The sequence below is a fragment of the Leucoraja erinacea genome, chromosome 12 (assembly GCF_028641065.1).
Source record: "Leucoraja erinacea ecotype New England chromosome 12, Leri_hhj_1, whole genome shotgun sequence".
NCBI lineage: Eukaryota > Metazoa > Chordata > Chondrichthyes > Rajiformes > Rajidae > Leucoraja > Leucoraja erinaceus.
The window spans coordinates 17,437,894-17,456,100 of record NC_073388.1 but is presented as its reverse complement, the minus strand read 5'-3'; the positions used below and the strand labels follow the sequence as shown (position 1 = coordinate 17,456,100).

At 42.9% G+C, this 18,207-nt stretch overlaps 1 protein-coding gene across 3 annotated transcripts in view; it reads left to right on the top strand.

The window, feature by feature from the left end:
• The first annotated feature begins 5,921 nt into the window (after positions 1-5,921).
• The window catches only part of gcna (germ cell nuclear acidic peptidase), a 29,188-nt gene continuing 16,902 nt past the window's right edge, over positions 5,922-18,207 (top strand). Inside the window, exons 1-5 of one of the 3 annotated variants that reach the window (XM_055643669.1) lie at positions 5,922-6,072; positions 10,159-10,262; positions 13,853-14,141; positions 14,916-14,985; positions 15,826-15,875. In XM_055643669.1, the coding sequence (XP_055499644.1) occupies positions 10,176-10,262; positions 13,853-14,141; positions 14,916-14,985; positions 15,826-15,875 (496 nt within the window). In that variant the 5' untranslated portion in view covers positions 5,922-6,072; positions 10,159-10,175. Of the gene's footprint in view, positions 6,094-10,158; positions 10,263-13,852; positions 14,142-14,915; positions 14,986-15,816; positions 15,876-18,207 lie in introns of all 3 variants that reach the window. The other 2 variants (XM_055643667.1, XM_055643668.1) reach the window with 2 other exon arrangements.

Sequence of the window (18,207 nt, the reverse complement as noted above, 5' to 3'; positions counted from 1 at the left end):
TTACAGACAAATGGGAAGATTTCCATCATTTTTCAACCATTTTCTCTCCAGAACTTGTTGTTCAATTTAATTGTTGAACGCTGGCAAATGGGACCATTTAGATAGGCAGTTTGGTCACCATAGACAAGTTGGGTTGAAGGATCTGTTACATTGACGACTGCATCGGTGCTACTTCCTGTACCCATGCAGAACTCATGGACTTCATTAACTTCACCACAAATTTCCATCCTGCACTGAAATTCACTTGGACCATCTCCGACACCTTCCTCCCCTTTCTTGATCTTACAGTCTCCGTCACAGGAAATAGACTATTGACTGACATCTATTACAACCCACTAACTCCCACAACTATCTAGACTACTTCTTCGTTCAAAGACTCCATCTCCTACTCCCAATTCCTCCCGTCTACGCCATATCTGCGCCCAAGATGAGGTGTTCCATACTAGGACATCCTCATTCTTTAGGGAACGGGGGGTTTCCCTCTTCCATCATAGATGAGGCCCTCTCCTCGGTACTCCACAGCATCGCTTTTGCTCCCCCTCCCCCTCCCCCTAGTCACAACAGGACAGTCCTCCTAGTCTTTACCTTTCGCCCCATCAGCTGTCGCATACGGCACATATTCCTCTGACATTTTCACCACCTCCGATCACATCTTCCCATGTACAATACAATACAATACAATTTATTTGTCACTTGAACCTGATAGAGGCTCAAGTGAAATGTTGTTTCTGCAGTCATACATACAAGAAAAAAAAAGACCCAAGACACAACACAATTTACACAGACACAACACATTTACACAGAAGGCAAAAAAAAACGTATCTCTCCCCTGCACTTCCCTCTCCCCCCGATGTCAGAGTCAAAGTCAGAGTCAATGTCCACCACTTTCCAACTTCTGCAGAGACTGTTCCCACCTTAACGCCCTGATTAACTCAGCCACTGCAGGAGGTGCAGCACCTATCCGTATACCACCTCCCTCGACTCTGTCCAGGGACCCTGACAGTCCTTTCCGGTTAGGCAGAGGTTCACTTACACCACCTCCAACCTCATCATTGTATGCGTTCAAGGTGTGGACTCTTGTACATTGGTGAGACCAAACGTAGACTGGGCGATCGTATTGCTGAACACCTTCACTCAGTCCGCCTGGATGTACCTGATCTCCCGGTTGCCAAACACTTTAATTCCCAGTCCTTTCTGTCCTAGGCCTCCTCCATTGTTACAGTGAGACCAAATGCAAATTGGAGGAACAGCATCTCATATTTTGCTTGGGCAGCTTACAACCCAGTGGTATGAATATTGATTTCTCTAACTCCAAGTAACCTGTACATTCCCTCTCTCTCTCCAGCATCTGCAGTTCCTTCCTACACAGACCCATGCAAAACTTGTGTCATACAGTTAAGGGCTGACGGAAGTCAGGACTTTATTAATTGAAGTAGAAAGCAGATGATGACTTTAGCGAGGTATATAAATTCATGAGGGGAATAGATGGGGTGATTGCACAGTTTTTGAAGGATAGGGGAGTCAAGAACTAGAGGGTGTAGGTTCAAGGTGGGAGGAGAAAGATTTAATAGAAACCGGAGGAGCAACTTTTTATACAGGATGGGTATATGGAAGTAGCTGTCAAAGAAAGTAGTTGAGGCAAATAAAATAATACAATTTAAAATACATTTGATCATGTACATGGTAGATAAACGGGACTAGCTTAGATGGGCCAAGTTGGTTGGCTGCGGTGAATTCTGTCAAAGGGCCAGTTTCCTGTATGACTTGCACCATCCTGGCCACACTTTCATTTCACTCTTGTAATCCAGAAGTCTGCAAACTAACATCCAGGTTCAGGAGCAACTTCTTCACAACAACCATCATGCTATTAAACACTGCAACCTCCAAATAAACTCTGAACAACAGAGACTTGGGCATTACTTTTGTCTTAGCACTGTTTTTGAATATACTGAACTTTTTAAAATGTTTAATTATCGTGTTTACATATCTGTTGTGGTGCTGCAAGTAAAGATTTAATTGTTCTGTTTCATGACATCTCTACCTATAAAAGTCTCATATTTATGTATTTTTGCCAAAATGCTACGCAGTATCACTTAAATGTTTACATATTTTGACTCATTTTCCCCCTCCACGCAATGATCAGGTTCACTTAAGATTTGATCCTATATTTCACGTTATTGTTGAATAAAATTAAAAAAAAAAGACAAAACTGCCTTTTAAACTGCATTTCACATAGATTCTTCAACCAGCTTCGACTAATGGCATCACAATGAGATGGGCGGGCACCATGACTCGGGTTGGCACCCGTTTCACACATGCCCGCCCGCGGCCTCGCTCGGGTCCTTGGGTCCACGCCCTCCCGCGGCTTCCCTCCCTCCCTCAGCGCAGTGCTCCCTCCTCACCGCCCCTCCCTCCCTCCCACAGCGTCGTGCTCCCTCCTCGCTGCCCCTCCCTACCACACACTTCCCATCGCGAACCAAATATGATTTAAAAGTAATACGACTAACTCTCAACACCATGGTAAAGAAATTCAATCCCACTTACAGACCAAAAGTTATTCAAGGTAATTCTCCAACTTCACATTCCTGACAACAGCTCAGAAACCAGAGACTTCAATGCACATAGTTCTGAAATTTGCTAGCAAATTTGCAAAGCCATAAAGTTATCCCTTCCACAATAGCGAAGGATTAGCTAGAGGAGTAGAGGTCAAACACTGGCAAATGGGATGTGTAGGAAGGAACTGCAGATGCTGATTTAAACCGAAGATGATATGAAGAAGGGTCTCGACCTGAAATGTATCCCATTCCTTCTCTCCAGAGATACTGAGTTACTCCAGCTTTTTGTGTCTCTCTGGTAAAATGGGATTATTTAGATGGCAGTTTTGACACCATAGACGAGTTAGGTTGAAGGATTGGTTTCCTTGTAATATTGCTCCATGAATCAATAATAATAATAATAAAGCAGCCCTGGAAGCTAACCTTTATTACTTTTTATAACAGTGGAGAATTGAGGAATACTGGTAATCCTTCAACTGTCATGATTTGAAGTTTCTCTGTTTATTGAATGTTAGCTTCCATACCATCTCGGGTCTTCCTGAATGGCAGCAGCGTCATAGGCTTGACAGATGAGAATGACCATCTGCTCAATTGCCACAGTGCTCCACGCAGCATAATCAAGTTTGGAAATGCTAGTCTGTTGACGGGTTTTCTGGCTGGGATCTTGCCCTTGTTCTGGACTTCCCCAACCTCGTGAAACCAAAGATCTGCATTAAGGCATGTTAATTTTTAGATAATGTTTTTCACCGTATCTATATGTGACAATAAAAAACAAGTAACCATCTTTGGCTTACAAAAATGCTGGAGAAACTCAGCAGGTGAGGCAGCATCTTTGGAGCCAAGGAAATAAGTAACGTTTCGGGTCGAAACCCTTCTTCAGAACCATATTTTATATTATGTTTCAGAACCATCTTTAACCATATTTGGTTCAGAACCTCGTGGCAGATACTAAACCGGCCGTCGCTCTCATTCGAAGAGATTGCTGCGAAGATAGACGCAAAATGCTGGATAACTCCGTGGGACAGGCAGCATTAATATACCTCTATTAATATCAGATATTATAGATGCCTTAACCCGTGGTCCAAACTTTTTTTGTTTGTTTAGATACAACGTAGAAACTGTCCTTACGGCCCACCGAGATGCGCCGACCAGCCATCCTACACAAACTACTAGGGGCAATTTACAGAAGCCAATCAGAGTGGAAACAGGCTCTTCTGCCCAAATTGCCCACACATCCCAGCAACAAGATTCAAGAGAGTTTATTGTCATTATTGACACTGGTCCCAACTGCCCACGTTTGGTCTATAGGGGGGTTGTTGCACGTAAGGTCACTGGGTCAAAGGGCTTGACGCACGGAGCCGCTCAATCCATCTGGAGGACATCCGTAACTTCCGGTATATGTTATTAATGTAAGAAACGCGTACTTTCCTACCTGTTAAAAACCGCCAAAATGTTGAATTTTTGCGCTGAAAAAAATTGTGGAAGTCGGGGTAAGTGTGAGAGACATGTACCCAACTTCAGAATTCCAAAAGTGAAGCGAAATGAAGGTAAGAGAAGCGAGAACTGAAGGGACAACAGCAGCTAAAGTGCTTGGTAAACATTGGCCGTGCAGATATCGGAATTGAAAATATTGGGAATTATCGCGTTTGCTCACTGCATTTCATCAACAGTAAGACATTATTTGTGTTTTTTCTTGATTTCTTTGGTATCTAAAAGGTCTCAGAAGTGATAAATCTGGCTGTAAATTTTTCTTCAGATGTGTTTTCATTTTGTATGTAAAAACCCACTTGAGCATGGGCAATTTAAAAAATTTACAGCCAGATTTATTACTTCTGAAACTTTTTAGATGCCAAAAGAATCAAGAAAAAACACAAAATGCCTTAGTTGATGAAATGCAGTGAGCAAACGGCCAATGTTCGCCAAGCACTCTGGCTGTTGTTGTCCCTTCAGCTCTCGCTTCTATCTACCGTCATTTCTCCTCACTTTTGGAATTCTGAAGTAGGCTAAATGTCTCACACGCTTATCCAGATTTCCATAATTATTTACAGCGCAAAAATCGACAATTTCAGTGGGTTTTAACGGGCCCGCTACGCTGGAAACAATGGGAAGTGCCTACCTGCAGTTCATCGCGTGTACTCCATTTGGAGTAGCGTAGCAACAGTACGGGTCATGGGTCGTGACCCTGACTGCCGTGAAACCTCCCTATATCCCTCCAAACATATCCTTCCTGTATAGGAAGGAACAAACACAAGATAGACATAAAATGCTGGAGTAATTCAGCGGGCCATACAGCATCTCTGGAGAGAAGGAATGGGCGATGTTTCGGGTCGAGGCCCTTCAGTTATGGAAGGGTAAGGTGTGAAAAGACAAATCAAATCAGACGCTGATCAACGAAATGTAGAATGGTTCATTGTTGGCTGAGAGGGAGGAGACCACGAGGCGTACAATCAGTAAAATTAATCAGGACAGTAAAACGAGTCAGAGAAGTAGGGTGAGGGGGGTGTTTAAAAAGGAACTGCAGATGCTGGAAAATCGAAGGTACACAAAAAAGCTGGAGAAACTCAGTGGGTGCAGCAGCATCTATGGAGCGAAGGAAATAGGCAAGAGGAAGGGTTTCGGCCCGAAACATTGCCTATTTCCTTCGCTCCATAGATGCTGCTGCACCCGCTGAGTTTCTCCAGCTTTTTTTGTGTACCTAGGGTGAGGGAAAGAGGGAAAGCAAGGTTTACTTGAAGTTAGACAAATCATTGTCATACCCGTGGGTTGTAAGCAACCCAATCGAAATATGAACTGTTCGTCAATTTGCTTTGGCGAGGAGGTACAGGGCAGAGAGTTTAGTAAGAGTAAGAAGGAACTGCAGATGCTGGTTTAAATTGACGATAGACACAAAATGCTGGAGTAACTGCGGGACAGGTAGCATCTCTGGAGAGAAGGAATGGGTGTCGTTTCGGGTCATAGAAACATAGAAAATAGGTGCAGGAGTAGGCCATTCGGCCCTTCGAGCCTGAACCGCCATTCAATATGATCATGGCTGATCATCCAACTCAGTATCCTGTACCTGCCTTCTCCCCATACCCACTGATCCCCTTAGCCACAAGGGCCACATCTAACTCCCTCTTAAATTTAGCATAGGGTCGAGACACTTCTTCAGACAGGTCAGAATGGGAGGGGGAGTGTTTGGCAAACGGGTGACCGTGTAGGACTGAGCGGAGGTGTACAGCGATGCGATCGCCGACGCTGCGCTTAGGTTTTGCTCGCCGCGTTGCACGTTTCTCTTAGCAAATGCCCATCATTTAAAAGAACGGGGACCATGTGGTGTAATCGATGCCCCGCCCCCGCGTCCGTGACATCATCCACTCGCGCGACTTGTCCTGGCGCCGCAATTCAAACCAAAGATCCTATAGCAGACAGGATCTATTGATTCAAACGGCGCGGCCGTTACCGGACGGACCACGTGACGCGGCGAGTCCCACCTACAGCGGCTGAGACCGGGGACACCGGCGGCAACAACGGCAAGGTGCGTCCCAAGGCGCTGGTGGTATGTGAAGGAAGAGACTGCAGATGCTAGTTTGCACCTAAGAGAAGACGCAACGTGCTGCTGTAACTGTCTGAGCGACTCCAGCATTTTGTAACGACCCTAATTGTCGGCTTCTTCTCGAAACATCATTATTTTCTCGAGTAATTCGGCAAAACAGAAAATTCAGTAAATAATCATCACATCTGACGTTGAATGTTTCCAGCATTTCCTGTTCTCGTGTGTAGGAGGGTCTCGACCCGAAACGTCACCCATTCCTTCTTTACAAAATTCTTAAGGGGTTGGACAGGCTAGATGCAGGGAGATTGTTCCCGACAAAGATCCTATAGCAGAGCTCTGCTATAAGATCTTTGGTTCCCGATGTTGGGGAAGTCCAGAACAAGGGGCCACAGTTTAAGGATGAGGGGGAAATCCTTTAGGACCGAGATGAGAAAAATATTTTCCACACAGAGAGTGGTGAATCTCTGGAATTCTCTGCCACAGAAGGTAGTTGAGGCCAGTTCATTGGCTATATTTAAGAGGGAGTTAGATGTGGCCCTTGTGGCTAAAGGGATCAGGGGATATGGAGAGAAGGCAGGTACAGGGTACTGAGTTGGATGATCAGCCATGATCATATTGAATGGCGGTGCAGGCTCGAAGGGCCGAATGGCCTACTCCTGCACCTAATTTCTATGTTTCTTTAAAAGAGATGCTGCCTGTCCCGCTGAGTTACTCCAGCATTTTGTGTCTGTTTTCCTGTTCGCGTGTTGGATTTCCAGTACTTGTCGTTTAATCCCAGTGTCGCAGTTCAACGCCTGGTCCCGTTGTCTTGGAATAGACAGACGTGTGACGCCAGCCCTGTCCCTGAAAAAGTGTCTACTGTCTCTGGGTGATCCAGGTGATTGGGAAGTATAAGTGATTGGGAACTAAGTTATTCCATGGATTGGGTAGACGTACAGTCTCTTGCCCAGAGTAGGTTAATCGAGGACCAGAGAACGTAGGTTAGGTGAAAGGGAAAAGATTTCATAGGAATCTGAAGGGTAAAGGGCCTGTCCCATTTGGTGATTTTTTTTGGTGACTGCCGGCATCATTGACTGATGTATCAGGTCACCGAAAAAGTTGCGGCGTGACATGGCGTGATGACGTATTGACGCACGATGTTTCCTCGGGTATTGCAAATATTTTTTTTGTGTCGCTGCTGGATTTTGAAATCTTCAAAATCTATTGGCGACCCTGGTAAGATCAAAGATCCTATAGCGGATATCCTATATCAGATTCAGATTCAGATTCAATTTTATTTGTCATTGTCAGTGTACAGTACAGAGACAACGAAATGCATTTAGCATCTCCTTTGAAGAGCGACATAGCAAACGATTTTGAATAAAAAAAATAAATAATAAGTGTCCGGGGGTGGGGGTGATTGGCAGTCACCGAGATACGTTGTTTAGTAGAGTGACAGCAGCCGGAAAGAAGCTGTTCCTCGACCTGCTGGTTCGGCAACGGAGAGACCTGTAGCGCCTCCCGGATGGTAGGAGGGTAAACAGTCCATGGTTGGGGTGAGAGCAGTCCTTGGCGATGCTGAGCGCCCTCCGCAGACAGCGCTTGCTTTGGACAGACTCAATGGAGGGGAGCGTGGAACCGGTGATGCGTTGGGCAATTTTCACCACCCACTGCAATGCCTTCCGGTCCTCTGCTATAAGATATTTGGGTAAGACGCCGGCAGTTGCCGAAAAAATCGGTGGGACAGGCCCTTAACCTTTTCACACAAAGGGTGGTGGGTGTATGGAATAAACTGCCATAGGAGGTAGTTGAGGCAGGGACTGTCCCAACATTTAAGAAACAGATGGGTACAGTGCCCTCCATAATGTTTGGGACATAGACCCATCATTTATTTGTTTAAGAAAGAACTGCAGATGCTGGAAAATCGAAGGTACACAAAAAAAGCTTCTCCAGCTTTTTGTGTACCATCATTTATTTGCCTCTGTATTCCACAATTTGAGATTAGTACAGGTAATAGAAAAAAATCACATGTGGTTAAAGTGCATATTGTCAGATTTTAATAAAGGCCATTTTTATACATTGTGGTTTCACCATGTAGAAATTATAGCTGTGTTTGTACATAATCCCCCATTTCAGGGCACCATAATGTGCCAATAAAGGTCAAATAAGCCATTATGAGACTGAAAAACAAGAATAAAACTGTTAGAGACATGGTGAGCTTACTAATTGCAAAAGGACTAGCAAGCAAAGAAGACCTCCACAGCTGATGGCAGAAAAATTATCTCTATAATAAAGAAAAATAGAGCACCTGCCCGACAGATCAGAAACACTCTTCTGGAGTCAGGTGGGGATTTGCCAATGACCACTGTCCGCAGAAGACTTCATGAACTGAAATAAAGAGGCTAAACTGCAAGATGCAAACCATAGGTTAGCTGCAAAAATAGGATGGTCAGGGTACAGTTTGCCAAGAAGTACTTAAAAGAGCAACCACAGTTCTGGAAAAAGGTCTTGTGGACAAATGAGACAAAGATTAACTTGTATCAGAGTGATGGCAAGATCAAAGTATGGAGGAGAGCAGGAACTGCCTAAGATCCAAAGCGTACCACCTCATCTGTGAAACACTATGGTGGGGGTGTTATGGTCTAGGCATGTATGGCTGCAGAAGATACTGGCTCACTTCTCTTTGATGATACAATTGCTGATGGTAGTAGCATAATGAATTCTGAAGTGTATAGACACATCCTATCTGCTCAATTTCAAACAATTGGCCGGAAGTTCATTTTGCAGCAAGACAATGATCCCAAACATACTGCTAAAGCAACAAAGCTAAAAATTTGTAAATTTGTTTTTTCAAAACTAAAAAATTGTAAATTCTTGAGTGGCCGAGTCAATCAACCGATCTGAACCTAATTGAGCATGCCTTTTATTTGTTGAAGAGAAAACTGAAAGGGACTAGCCCCCAAAACAAGCATTAGCTAAAGATGGCTGCAATACAGGCCTGACCCAGATACCCAGCATCTGGTGATGTCCATGAATCGCAGACTTCAAGCAGTCATTGCCTGCAAAGGATATGCTAAAAATACTAAACATGACTACTTTCATTGACATGACATTGCTGTGTCCCAAACATTATGGTGCCCTAAAATGGGGGGACTATGTATAAACACGACTGTAATTTCTACATGGTGAAACCAAAATGTATAAAAATGGCCTTTATTAAAATCTGACAATGTGCACTTCAACAAATGTGGTTTTTTTCTATTACAAATCTCAAATTGTGGAGTACAGAGGCAAATAAATAAATGATGGTTCTTTGTCCCAAATGTTTTGGAGGGCACTACATGGATAGAAGTCTGAAGAAGGGTCTGGACCCAAAATGTCACCCATTCCTTCTATCCAGATGACTGTCCCGCTGAGTTACTCCAGCATTTTGTGTCTATCTACGGTTTAAACTAGCATCTACAGTTTCTTCCTATGCAGGTACATGGATAGGACAGGTTTGGAGGGATATGGACGAAAGGCACAATATGTTGGCCGTTGTGGGCAATTTGGGCTGAAGGGCCTATTTCTACATTGTATCACTCTAAGACTCTAACTGGCTTCTGTAAATTGTCACTAGTGTGTGTAGGATAGCGCCAGTGTTATGGGATTGCTGGTCTGCGCAACTCGGTGGGCCGAAGGGCCTATTTCTATGCTGTATCTCTAAACTAAACCTAAAAAAGTTTGGACCATGAGGCATCTTTTGTTTCCCACATTAATAGTGATATAATATTTTTTCATCTATTTATGGTTTGAGTTACATAGGGCAGTGCGATTCTGTACCAAGTCTTTTGGAAAGTGTCATTGTTAATTTACATTTTATAATCTCCATTTGGTTTCATGTGATACGTGTGAATATGGTCTGGTTAGGGAGTTTTGATTTTAACTACACGGCTTGCTTTCATAGGTCAGGCATTGAGTATTTGGCTGCATTTCGAGTATTCTGTGTAGTTCTGGTTGCCGCATTGTCGGAAAGATGTGGAGGATTTGGACTCAAGGGCCTGTACTTGTGCTGCACTGTTCAATATTCTATTTTCTATGATGTTACAGCTGATCATTGACTTGGAATGGATGAAACGTGCAACTTGTTCCAGCGCTTGGCTAATCAACTTGGTTGGTCCAAATACGATGATCTGGATGACCTTGAAACGGAGGTAAAGCTGATGCTAACATTGCTTTTGGTGAATCCTTATCCATTTTTAATCACATTTCTTGGAATCAAGGCAGCTTGTAATAAATACTGTAATAAATACTCCATAGATGCTGCTGCACCCGCTGAATTTCTCCAGCATTTTTGTGTAGCTTGTAATAAATGTCTGATTGGTAGCAAAATGACCTAGTGGTCATCCCCAAGAATACCAAATGTCAATTATAGTGAAAAACCATAGGGATTGTAACATCCAGTCCTACTAATCAATCTGAACATCTGGATCAAACCAGTGACCACTGCAAAAGGGCAGCTGACAACCAGGGAAAGACATAGTGATGGCCTGGAGAGTGCTGACCGGAGGGAATAGACCCCACCGGGGCTGGCATGGGCTAGCTCTTCATGCCAGCAGGTTCCATCGGTAATCAGCTTTGTGGATCCACCCTTATATTGCTACGGAAGGAATCAACTATGAATAAGACAACTAGCACAGCAATTGACAGAGCAGCAGCACTGGTAGGACATAAGCTACGAAGCTTCATCTGTGGCTGGGAAAACATAACATCAGAGAAGGGTCTCAAGATCCACCAGGGCAGGAAAAAGTGCCTGAGAGAGCTTGGTGAGGGGCCTCGCATTGGCCATTACTTTCTAAGAGATAGGCCAAATCTGTCGAGTAAAGCCCAGTGGAAGGTTAACCACCACAGTCCACAGGATATCAGCACCCTAGGCGAAGCTCAACCAAGTACTGTCCCACCAACGGACACAAGTCCAGAGCCCAACCAGCCACAGTTAGCGGTGGATAGGAAGATGGAAGAAAAAAAGCCGAATGGAGTAGTCACCGGCTGTGCCTGAAGAGAAAAGATGCTGTCTGGCTGCCACATGACCATCTAGAGGCTAACCATAAGACACACACCCAGGTCTGATCATCCTGCGGTGGGCATGCCTCGACTGAGGGTGTCTTGTGATAAAAGACCGAAACACCCAGTGACGTTGAGATACACAACTGAAGATGTTTCTGATTGGTAGCAAAATCACCTAGTGGTCATCCCCAAGAATACCAAATGTCAATTGTAGTGAAATACCTTGGGGATTGTAACATCTAGTCCTAATGATATCAATCTTATTGCAACCCATTTAATTTAAAGTCATGAATATACACGATTACATTATGCAAGCCGGCAGCCTTGCCAGCTGCGTGTCAGTTTTTTTCTACTTTTTACATTTTTTTAGCGTATCTTTGTGGGGAGGGGGGGAGGGGTAAGGGGGAAACCGCTTCGGTCGACGACTCCACGGAAAGGCGACTTTTTCCATGTTGCCTCCCCCGTTGCCTAACAGCAAGGATCGATGTGGCCTTTCCCGGAGACGCGCCTGGGGCTTCAGCCGCGGGCGCAGCGCGGACTCTCGGCGTGGAGCGGGCGAGGAGGGGGAACGCTCCGTTTGCTGGCAGCCTGAAGCTGCGGTCTGTGGAGCTCCAGCCGGCGCAGCGTCCGCAGCCTGGGATCCCTCGTTGGGGACCCTGGAGAAGAAGAGCTCCCACCGCCGGCCCGCGGCCAACTTCTACCGCGGGCGGGGACTTACCATCCGGAGCGGGGTCCCTCGTCAGGGATCCCTGGAGAGGAGCTCCGACCGCAGGCCCTGCAGTCTGCGGTGCTTCTGGCTGCGGCGCGGCGGAGATTTTAAATCTTCGACGGCCGGCCTGCGGCCTACACCAACTTGAAGCCGCGGTCTCCGGTGGGGGAGGCACCGTTTCAGGACTTACCTTGACTTTCACTCATCTGGAAGCCCGCAGTGGCGGCTGCGGGGGGTTGAGGTCCCGACCACGGGGGAAAATGGAGGAGGACTAGCCAAATTTTCTGCCTTCCACCACAGTGATGAATGCTGTGGTGGATGTTTGTGTTAAATTTTTATTGTGTTTTTGTATGTTTTTCATTGTACCGCTGCTGGTAAATTCATTTCACTTGCACTTTATGTGCAAGTGACGAATAAAACTGATTGTATTGTATTGATATTAAGCGATTTGATAGTTTGATTTTTTTTTTTTCAAATTGTGTAAAATAAGAGGGCAGCCTTTAGACCTGGACTGCACTGAAGTAGTAGAAATGTGGAAACGCACCTGTATTTCCATTAGAAAAAAAGGCCAAGGGAAGATCCATTTCAAAAGCTGGGTTTTTGTCAAAGATACTGAAGCGTACTGTAATATCTGTGGAAGGAAACATATACCTGCACTTTGCACAAGTGGCCTCACCAGGTGCAAATGTATGCAAGGCGATCTGCTTCAATAAAACACAAAGATAAAACTGCTTTTCTGTTTTTGTTTCACCTGAAGTAGATGAACTTTCATTATTCCACAATACGATTGTGTTAGTTTTCAGTAAAGCTGCAGCTACAATTTCATTGTTCTGTTCTTAGTACATACGGCAATTGAATACTCTTGAATCTAAAACAACAAAATGTTGCAAAAATTGTAATGCAATCTGAAGTAGTGTGGGGGAAAAAAAACTAAAATACAATAACTGAATAGCCAAATGAGGTAGAGTTAAGGGCCTGTCCCACTTGCATGCGAGTGCGTGGCAGCATATCCTGTAAGGGATTACTAAAGAGGTGATTGGTTCAACAATCTGATAACGATGGAGAAGAAGCTGCAAGTATGGATGTCTGGGCTTTCGAGCTTGTTTCTTCTAGACAACAGAAAATAAAAAAGGGAATAAGCAGGGTGGTGGGCATCATTGAGGATACTTCCAGCCTTTCTGATGCAACACACATGAAGATGGTCTGGCTGCAAGAAATGACCAGACTGTGGTGGACTGGGCTGTATTCACTACACTGCAGATCAGGAAGTCAAGAGCAGAGCATTTGCCATACAACCAGAATGAGATGCACCCATCTGAATACTTTTTTAAAGTGCATCTTCTGCAGTTTGAAAGGATCCTAGTGGACATGCTGAATCTTCTCAGACACCTCGGAAAGGAAACATGCTGATGCACTGTCTTGATCAACCGTATCAGTGTGGTGAAGGGATCAGGTTAGATTACTGATGATATCTACCTGTGAATCTCCTTTGCTTAAAAAAATATGTAAACTCTAGTCTAGATGTAACAAACAGGCGAATGAATTATTTAATCTCCAGTGGTAATATTCCTTCAATTCTGTCACTCGTTGTATGCTGGAAATGTTGTGCCTTTTCAGTACTGACAAAGGTGTGAAGTACAGTATTTATATAAAGTTCTTTATATCTCTAGCATTTCATTAAAAGTAATTAAGCACAATCTGGACCCATGTTTGTTCCTTTTTCTTGGTTGACTTGCATTCCTTTGATTAAGACTTGGAAAAATTGAGTTGATTTAATCTTTTGCAGACTAATGTGTAGTTTCTATTATTTTTTTTCAGATTTCATTTTCAAGTTGTAAAGCACCATAATTATAAGCTTTTTACATAGCTCAGTTGGATACAGGTTTCCCTTTGGTCTACTTTTAGAGACTACCATTTAGATGAAAACATGAGAATTCAATTTAGGAGGGAGCGAGCAAAATAGATCTGTGTATATTTGACATATGATTATGTTACTGAATCTTTGAAACTACTGTTTTGCTTCAACAGCTTCAGCAAAAAATCGATAAATCCAAGCAGCAGCGAGATTATTGTGAAGATGTTGCAGTAAATCTACCGTCAGAAACTGGGGAGAGCCCAAGTCCCAATGATTCATGTGTGTGCAAGCTGATACTCTCTAGCTCGGAGGATGAGGCTGATTCAAGCACAAAGGTTTCTCTGGATGATGTGCAAGAAGAACGTGGCAAATGTAAAGTGACTAAGAACAGGGCTGGAAAGCCACAAATCCACAGAGGAAGTGAAGTTGCCTCAGACTCCAGTGATGAGAATTATGAGATTTGTAAGTTTAGTCACGTGGCTTAGTGCTTTTTTTTTTGTTATCATATGTTGATGAAAACCCCAAAAGAATGTGTAATATTTAAAATCTTGAATATGCCATTAGTATTACTTTTTTAGAAGGGTGCAATTGTCTGACAATTTTATGTAGGTAGTTGAGGATGTGGGTATTTGTAAAATATAAATTACTGACTGTTTGTGCAGCATAATTCAATTAATCCACAGGCTCTATTTTTCCTTCTGCCTACACTTTATCATGTTTTGTGGATACAGGGCCAAGGGAGATGAATGATGAAATCACATGTGGATGGAATTCTTAAATGTCTAAATCTTTGGCAGACATTATTTCTGTCTCACTGTACCTACAAGACATTGGTCTCTTCATTGTGTGAAACCTTTGGTGTACAGAAATATTTAAATGTTGTTGTCTGAGTTTAAAGAGTGCATTTGTGTGACTAAGGATTTAATTGTAGAGCGAAACATGTACCTTTTTAAGTGGAATAAATTATATATCAAATGTAAAGCCCATAGGGCCATAATTCTCAACCAATTATCACTTTACTGCCCGTTGCTCTTTCCCCCTATCCATTCAAATCCATTCATGGATTTGTAAACTAATTCCCATAACTTTTTGAATCTGTGCAAAGGACTGACTGAGGAAGGTGCATGACATATCTGAAGGCAAATGTTTCTGGATTAATTTAATAGATGTAACTACCCAATCCAGTTTGCTTACTGAGAAATTCTGGAAACTGCTTACTCTTATGATTTCTCTCAGCTTTGACCCATCAGAAGACATCAAATTCAGACTTCAAATCAAGAGGAGCTTCAAGAATCCACAATAAAAGGTGAGAATGTATGCAAGACGATTTGCTTTAATAAAGCACAAAGATAAATGTTACAAATACTGGAATCTGAAATACACAGCTGGAAATACTGAGCAGATCAGGCAGCTTCTGAGGATATAGAAATTGGGAAAGGGTACAAGTAAACGGGTTTTAAGATCATGAAATTTGGGTGGGATTGGGAAGAGAGACAATGGGGGTTGGAAAGAGGTAGAAGGGAGAGATCAAAAGCATCTAAAGGCTTAGTGCAAGGTAAAAGGGTGACAACTGTTAAACAAAAATTGGCCTGAAGGAGATAGACATGGAAGAAGCTGGATCATTTTCAGAATGTATCCAAAGATGCTAGAAATAAGGGTAGGAGATGCATACTTAGTTATATGTTCTGCTCCTTGTGATTTCTTCAACATTGAGACCAACTAATGCAGATTGACTAATTTACAGAAGCACCTTTGTTCAGGTTGAAGCCATGATAGATTGAAATCATGACCATTAGCTTCCAGCCATGGGTATTTTAATTTCCTAATTGTTTTGATCTTCATAAAACTAGAGAAATAGTGTTTCAACTTATTTTTTAGTTTCATTGGTTTTACAGACTTGATGCGGGGTTCAGCAGTTTCCTCTGGTAATTTCAAATAATTGATCTGCCTTGAAATGCTCATGAAGAGGATACAGAGCTTCTTTATTAAGATGGCAGATATATTTAAGAAATTTAAGCTATCCTTTAGGATGCAAAAGAACAATGGACCAGAGAGAGGATTCAATGGTGCTGCTTGGTATTATAAATTCTATTCCGGGGGCATGAGAATGACATTTGTTTCTTTTTTTTGTCAACAGTTTTGTCAGTGCCCCTGTAATCTGTTCGGATTCCAGTGGAGATGAAGATTTTGAAAAATGTGAGTGGTATCTTAAATGTATTAACTTTTCCTCTTCAAAGGCAGCAATGAAAATCGTCTTTTAAACAGCACACCAGGGTATGCTTGAGCAGTGTCTTAATCCTAGCCACAAAAATGCAGTTGAGCAAGAAATAGATTCTAAGGCATTGTCTTTTGCATAATTTTAATGAAATTAAGATAGTCCAGTAACATGCTGGTTTTAAAAATATGAGATTAACTACAAGAGACAAGTCAAGTGTGTTTTATTGTCATTTATGGCCCAGATGGGACAATTAAATTCTTGCTTGCTGCAGCACAACAGAATATGTAAACATAGTACATAACGGGTGAAGAAAAAAAGTTCAGTGTGTGTGTGTATACACATGCACACATACTCAATCTCAGTAAATAACAAATATAGTGCAATAATAGTTATAGTCTGTTGCAGTTCAGAGCTTATTTGTTGTCGTGTAGTCTGATGGCTGTAGGGAAGAATCTATTCCTGAACCTGGACATTACAATTTTCAGACTCCTGTACCACCTTCCCGGTGGCAATGGTGAAATGAGAGTGTGGCCAGGATGATGTGGGTCTTTGATGATGTTGTCTGCCTTTTTGAGGCAATGACTTTGATATATCCCTTCGATGGTGGGGAGTCAAAGCCGGTGATGGACTGGGCAGTGGTCACAACCTTTTTGCAGTTTTTTCCGCTCCTGGACGTTCAAGTTGCCGAACCAGGCCACGATGCAACCAGTCAGTATGCACTCTGCTGTGCACCTGGAGAAGTTCAGGAGAATCCTCTTTGACATGCCGAATCTCCGTAATTTTCTCAGGAAGTAGAGTCGCTGATAATTCTTTATAATTTCATCAGTGTGCTGGGTGCAGGAAAGATGCACGCCCAGGAATTTGAAGTTTTTGACCCTCTTCATAGTTTGCGCAAAATAGTCCTTAAACTGCATCTGGAATACTGAGAATTGGCTTAACCATCATGCATACAAGAAAAATAGCAAGGAATAGAAATTGAGCCTCAGCAGGTTGATACTATTTAGCTATGAGGAAAGATTTAAGATGAGGTGGCATACCACCTCACAGATGAGGTGGTACGTTTTGGAAATGGGTAATTCGACTCCTGATTTAATTATGTTCAGCAGAACAGAGAACATAAATAGTGCTGGACAGGATGCTTAGTAAAACTAATCCCTTCTTTCTATATGTGATCCACGTTCCTCCATTCCCTGCATGTCAATTTGCCTATCCAAAAGCTTCTTAAAAGTTACTATTGCATCTACCTCCGCAATCACCTCTGGCAGGGTGTTAAGAGGCACCCACCACTCTATATTTAAAAAAAAAAATGTCCCTCATATCTCATTTAATCTTTATTTCCCCCCCACTCCCCTCAACTTAAAACCGTGCCCTCTAGTCATTGACATTTGTACCCCGAGGGAAAAGGTTCTGATTATTTACACTACCTATGCCTCTTATGATTTTATATACTCACCGTGTCCTCCATAATGTTTGGGACAAAGACCCATCATTTATTTATTTGCTTCTGTGCTCCTCATTTTGAGATTTGTTAAAGAAAAAATAGAAAATGTGGTTAAAGTGCACATTGTCAGATTTTAATAAAGGCAATTTTTATACATTTTGGTTTCACCATGTGGAAATTACAGCAGTGTTTATACATAGTCCCCCCATTTCAGGGCACCATAATGTTTGGGACACAGCAAAGTCATGTAAATGAAAGTAGTCATGTTTAGTATTTTGTTGCATATCCTTTGCATGCAATTACCGCTTGAAGTCTGCGATTCATGGACATCAGCAGTTGCTGGATGTCTTCTCTGGTGATGCTCTGCCAGGCCTGTATTGCAGCCATCTTTAGCTTATGATTGTTTTGGGGAGTAATCCCCTTCAGTTTTCTGTTCAGCATATAAAAGGCATGCTCAATTGGGTTCAGATCGTGTGATTGACTTGGCCACTCAAGAATTGTCCTTTTTTGCTTTGAAAAACTCCTTTGTTGCTTTTGCAGTATGTTTGTGATGATTGTCTTGCTGTAGAATGAATCGCTGACCAATGAGTTTTGAGGCATTTGTTTGAACTTGAGCAGATAGGATGTGTTTATACACTTCAGAATTCATTATGCTACTACCATCAGCAGTTGTCTCATCAATGAAGATAAGTGAGCCAGTACCTTCAGCAGCCATACATGCCTAGGCCACAACACCCCCACTACCGTGTTTCACAGAAAAGGTGGGAATTCCTTCTCTCCTCCATATTTTGCTCTTGCCATCATTCTGATATAAGTTAATCTTCGTCTCATCTGTCCACAAGACCTTTTTCCACAACTGTGGTTGCTCT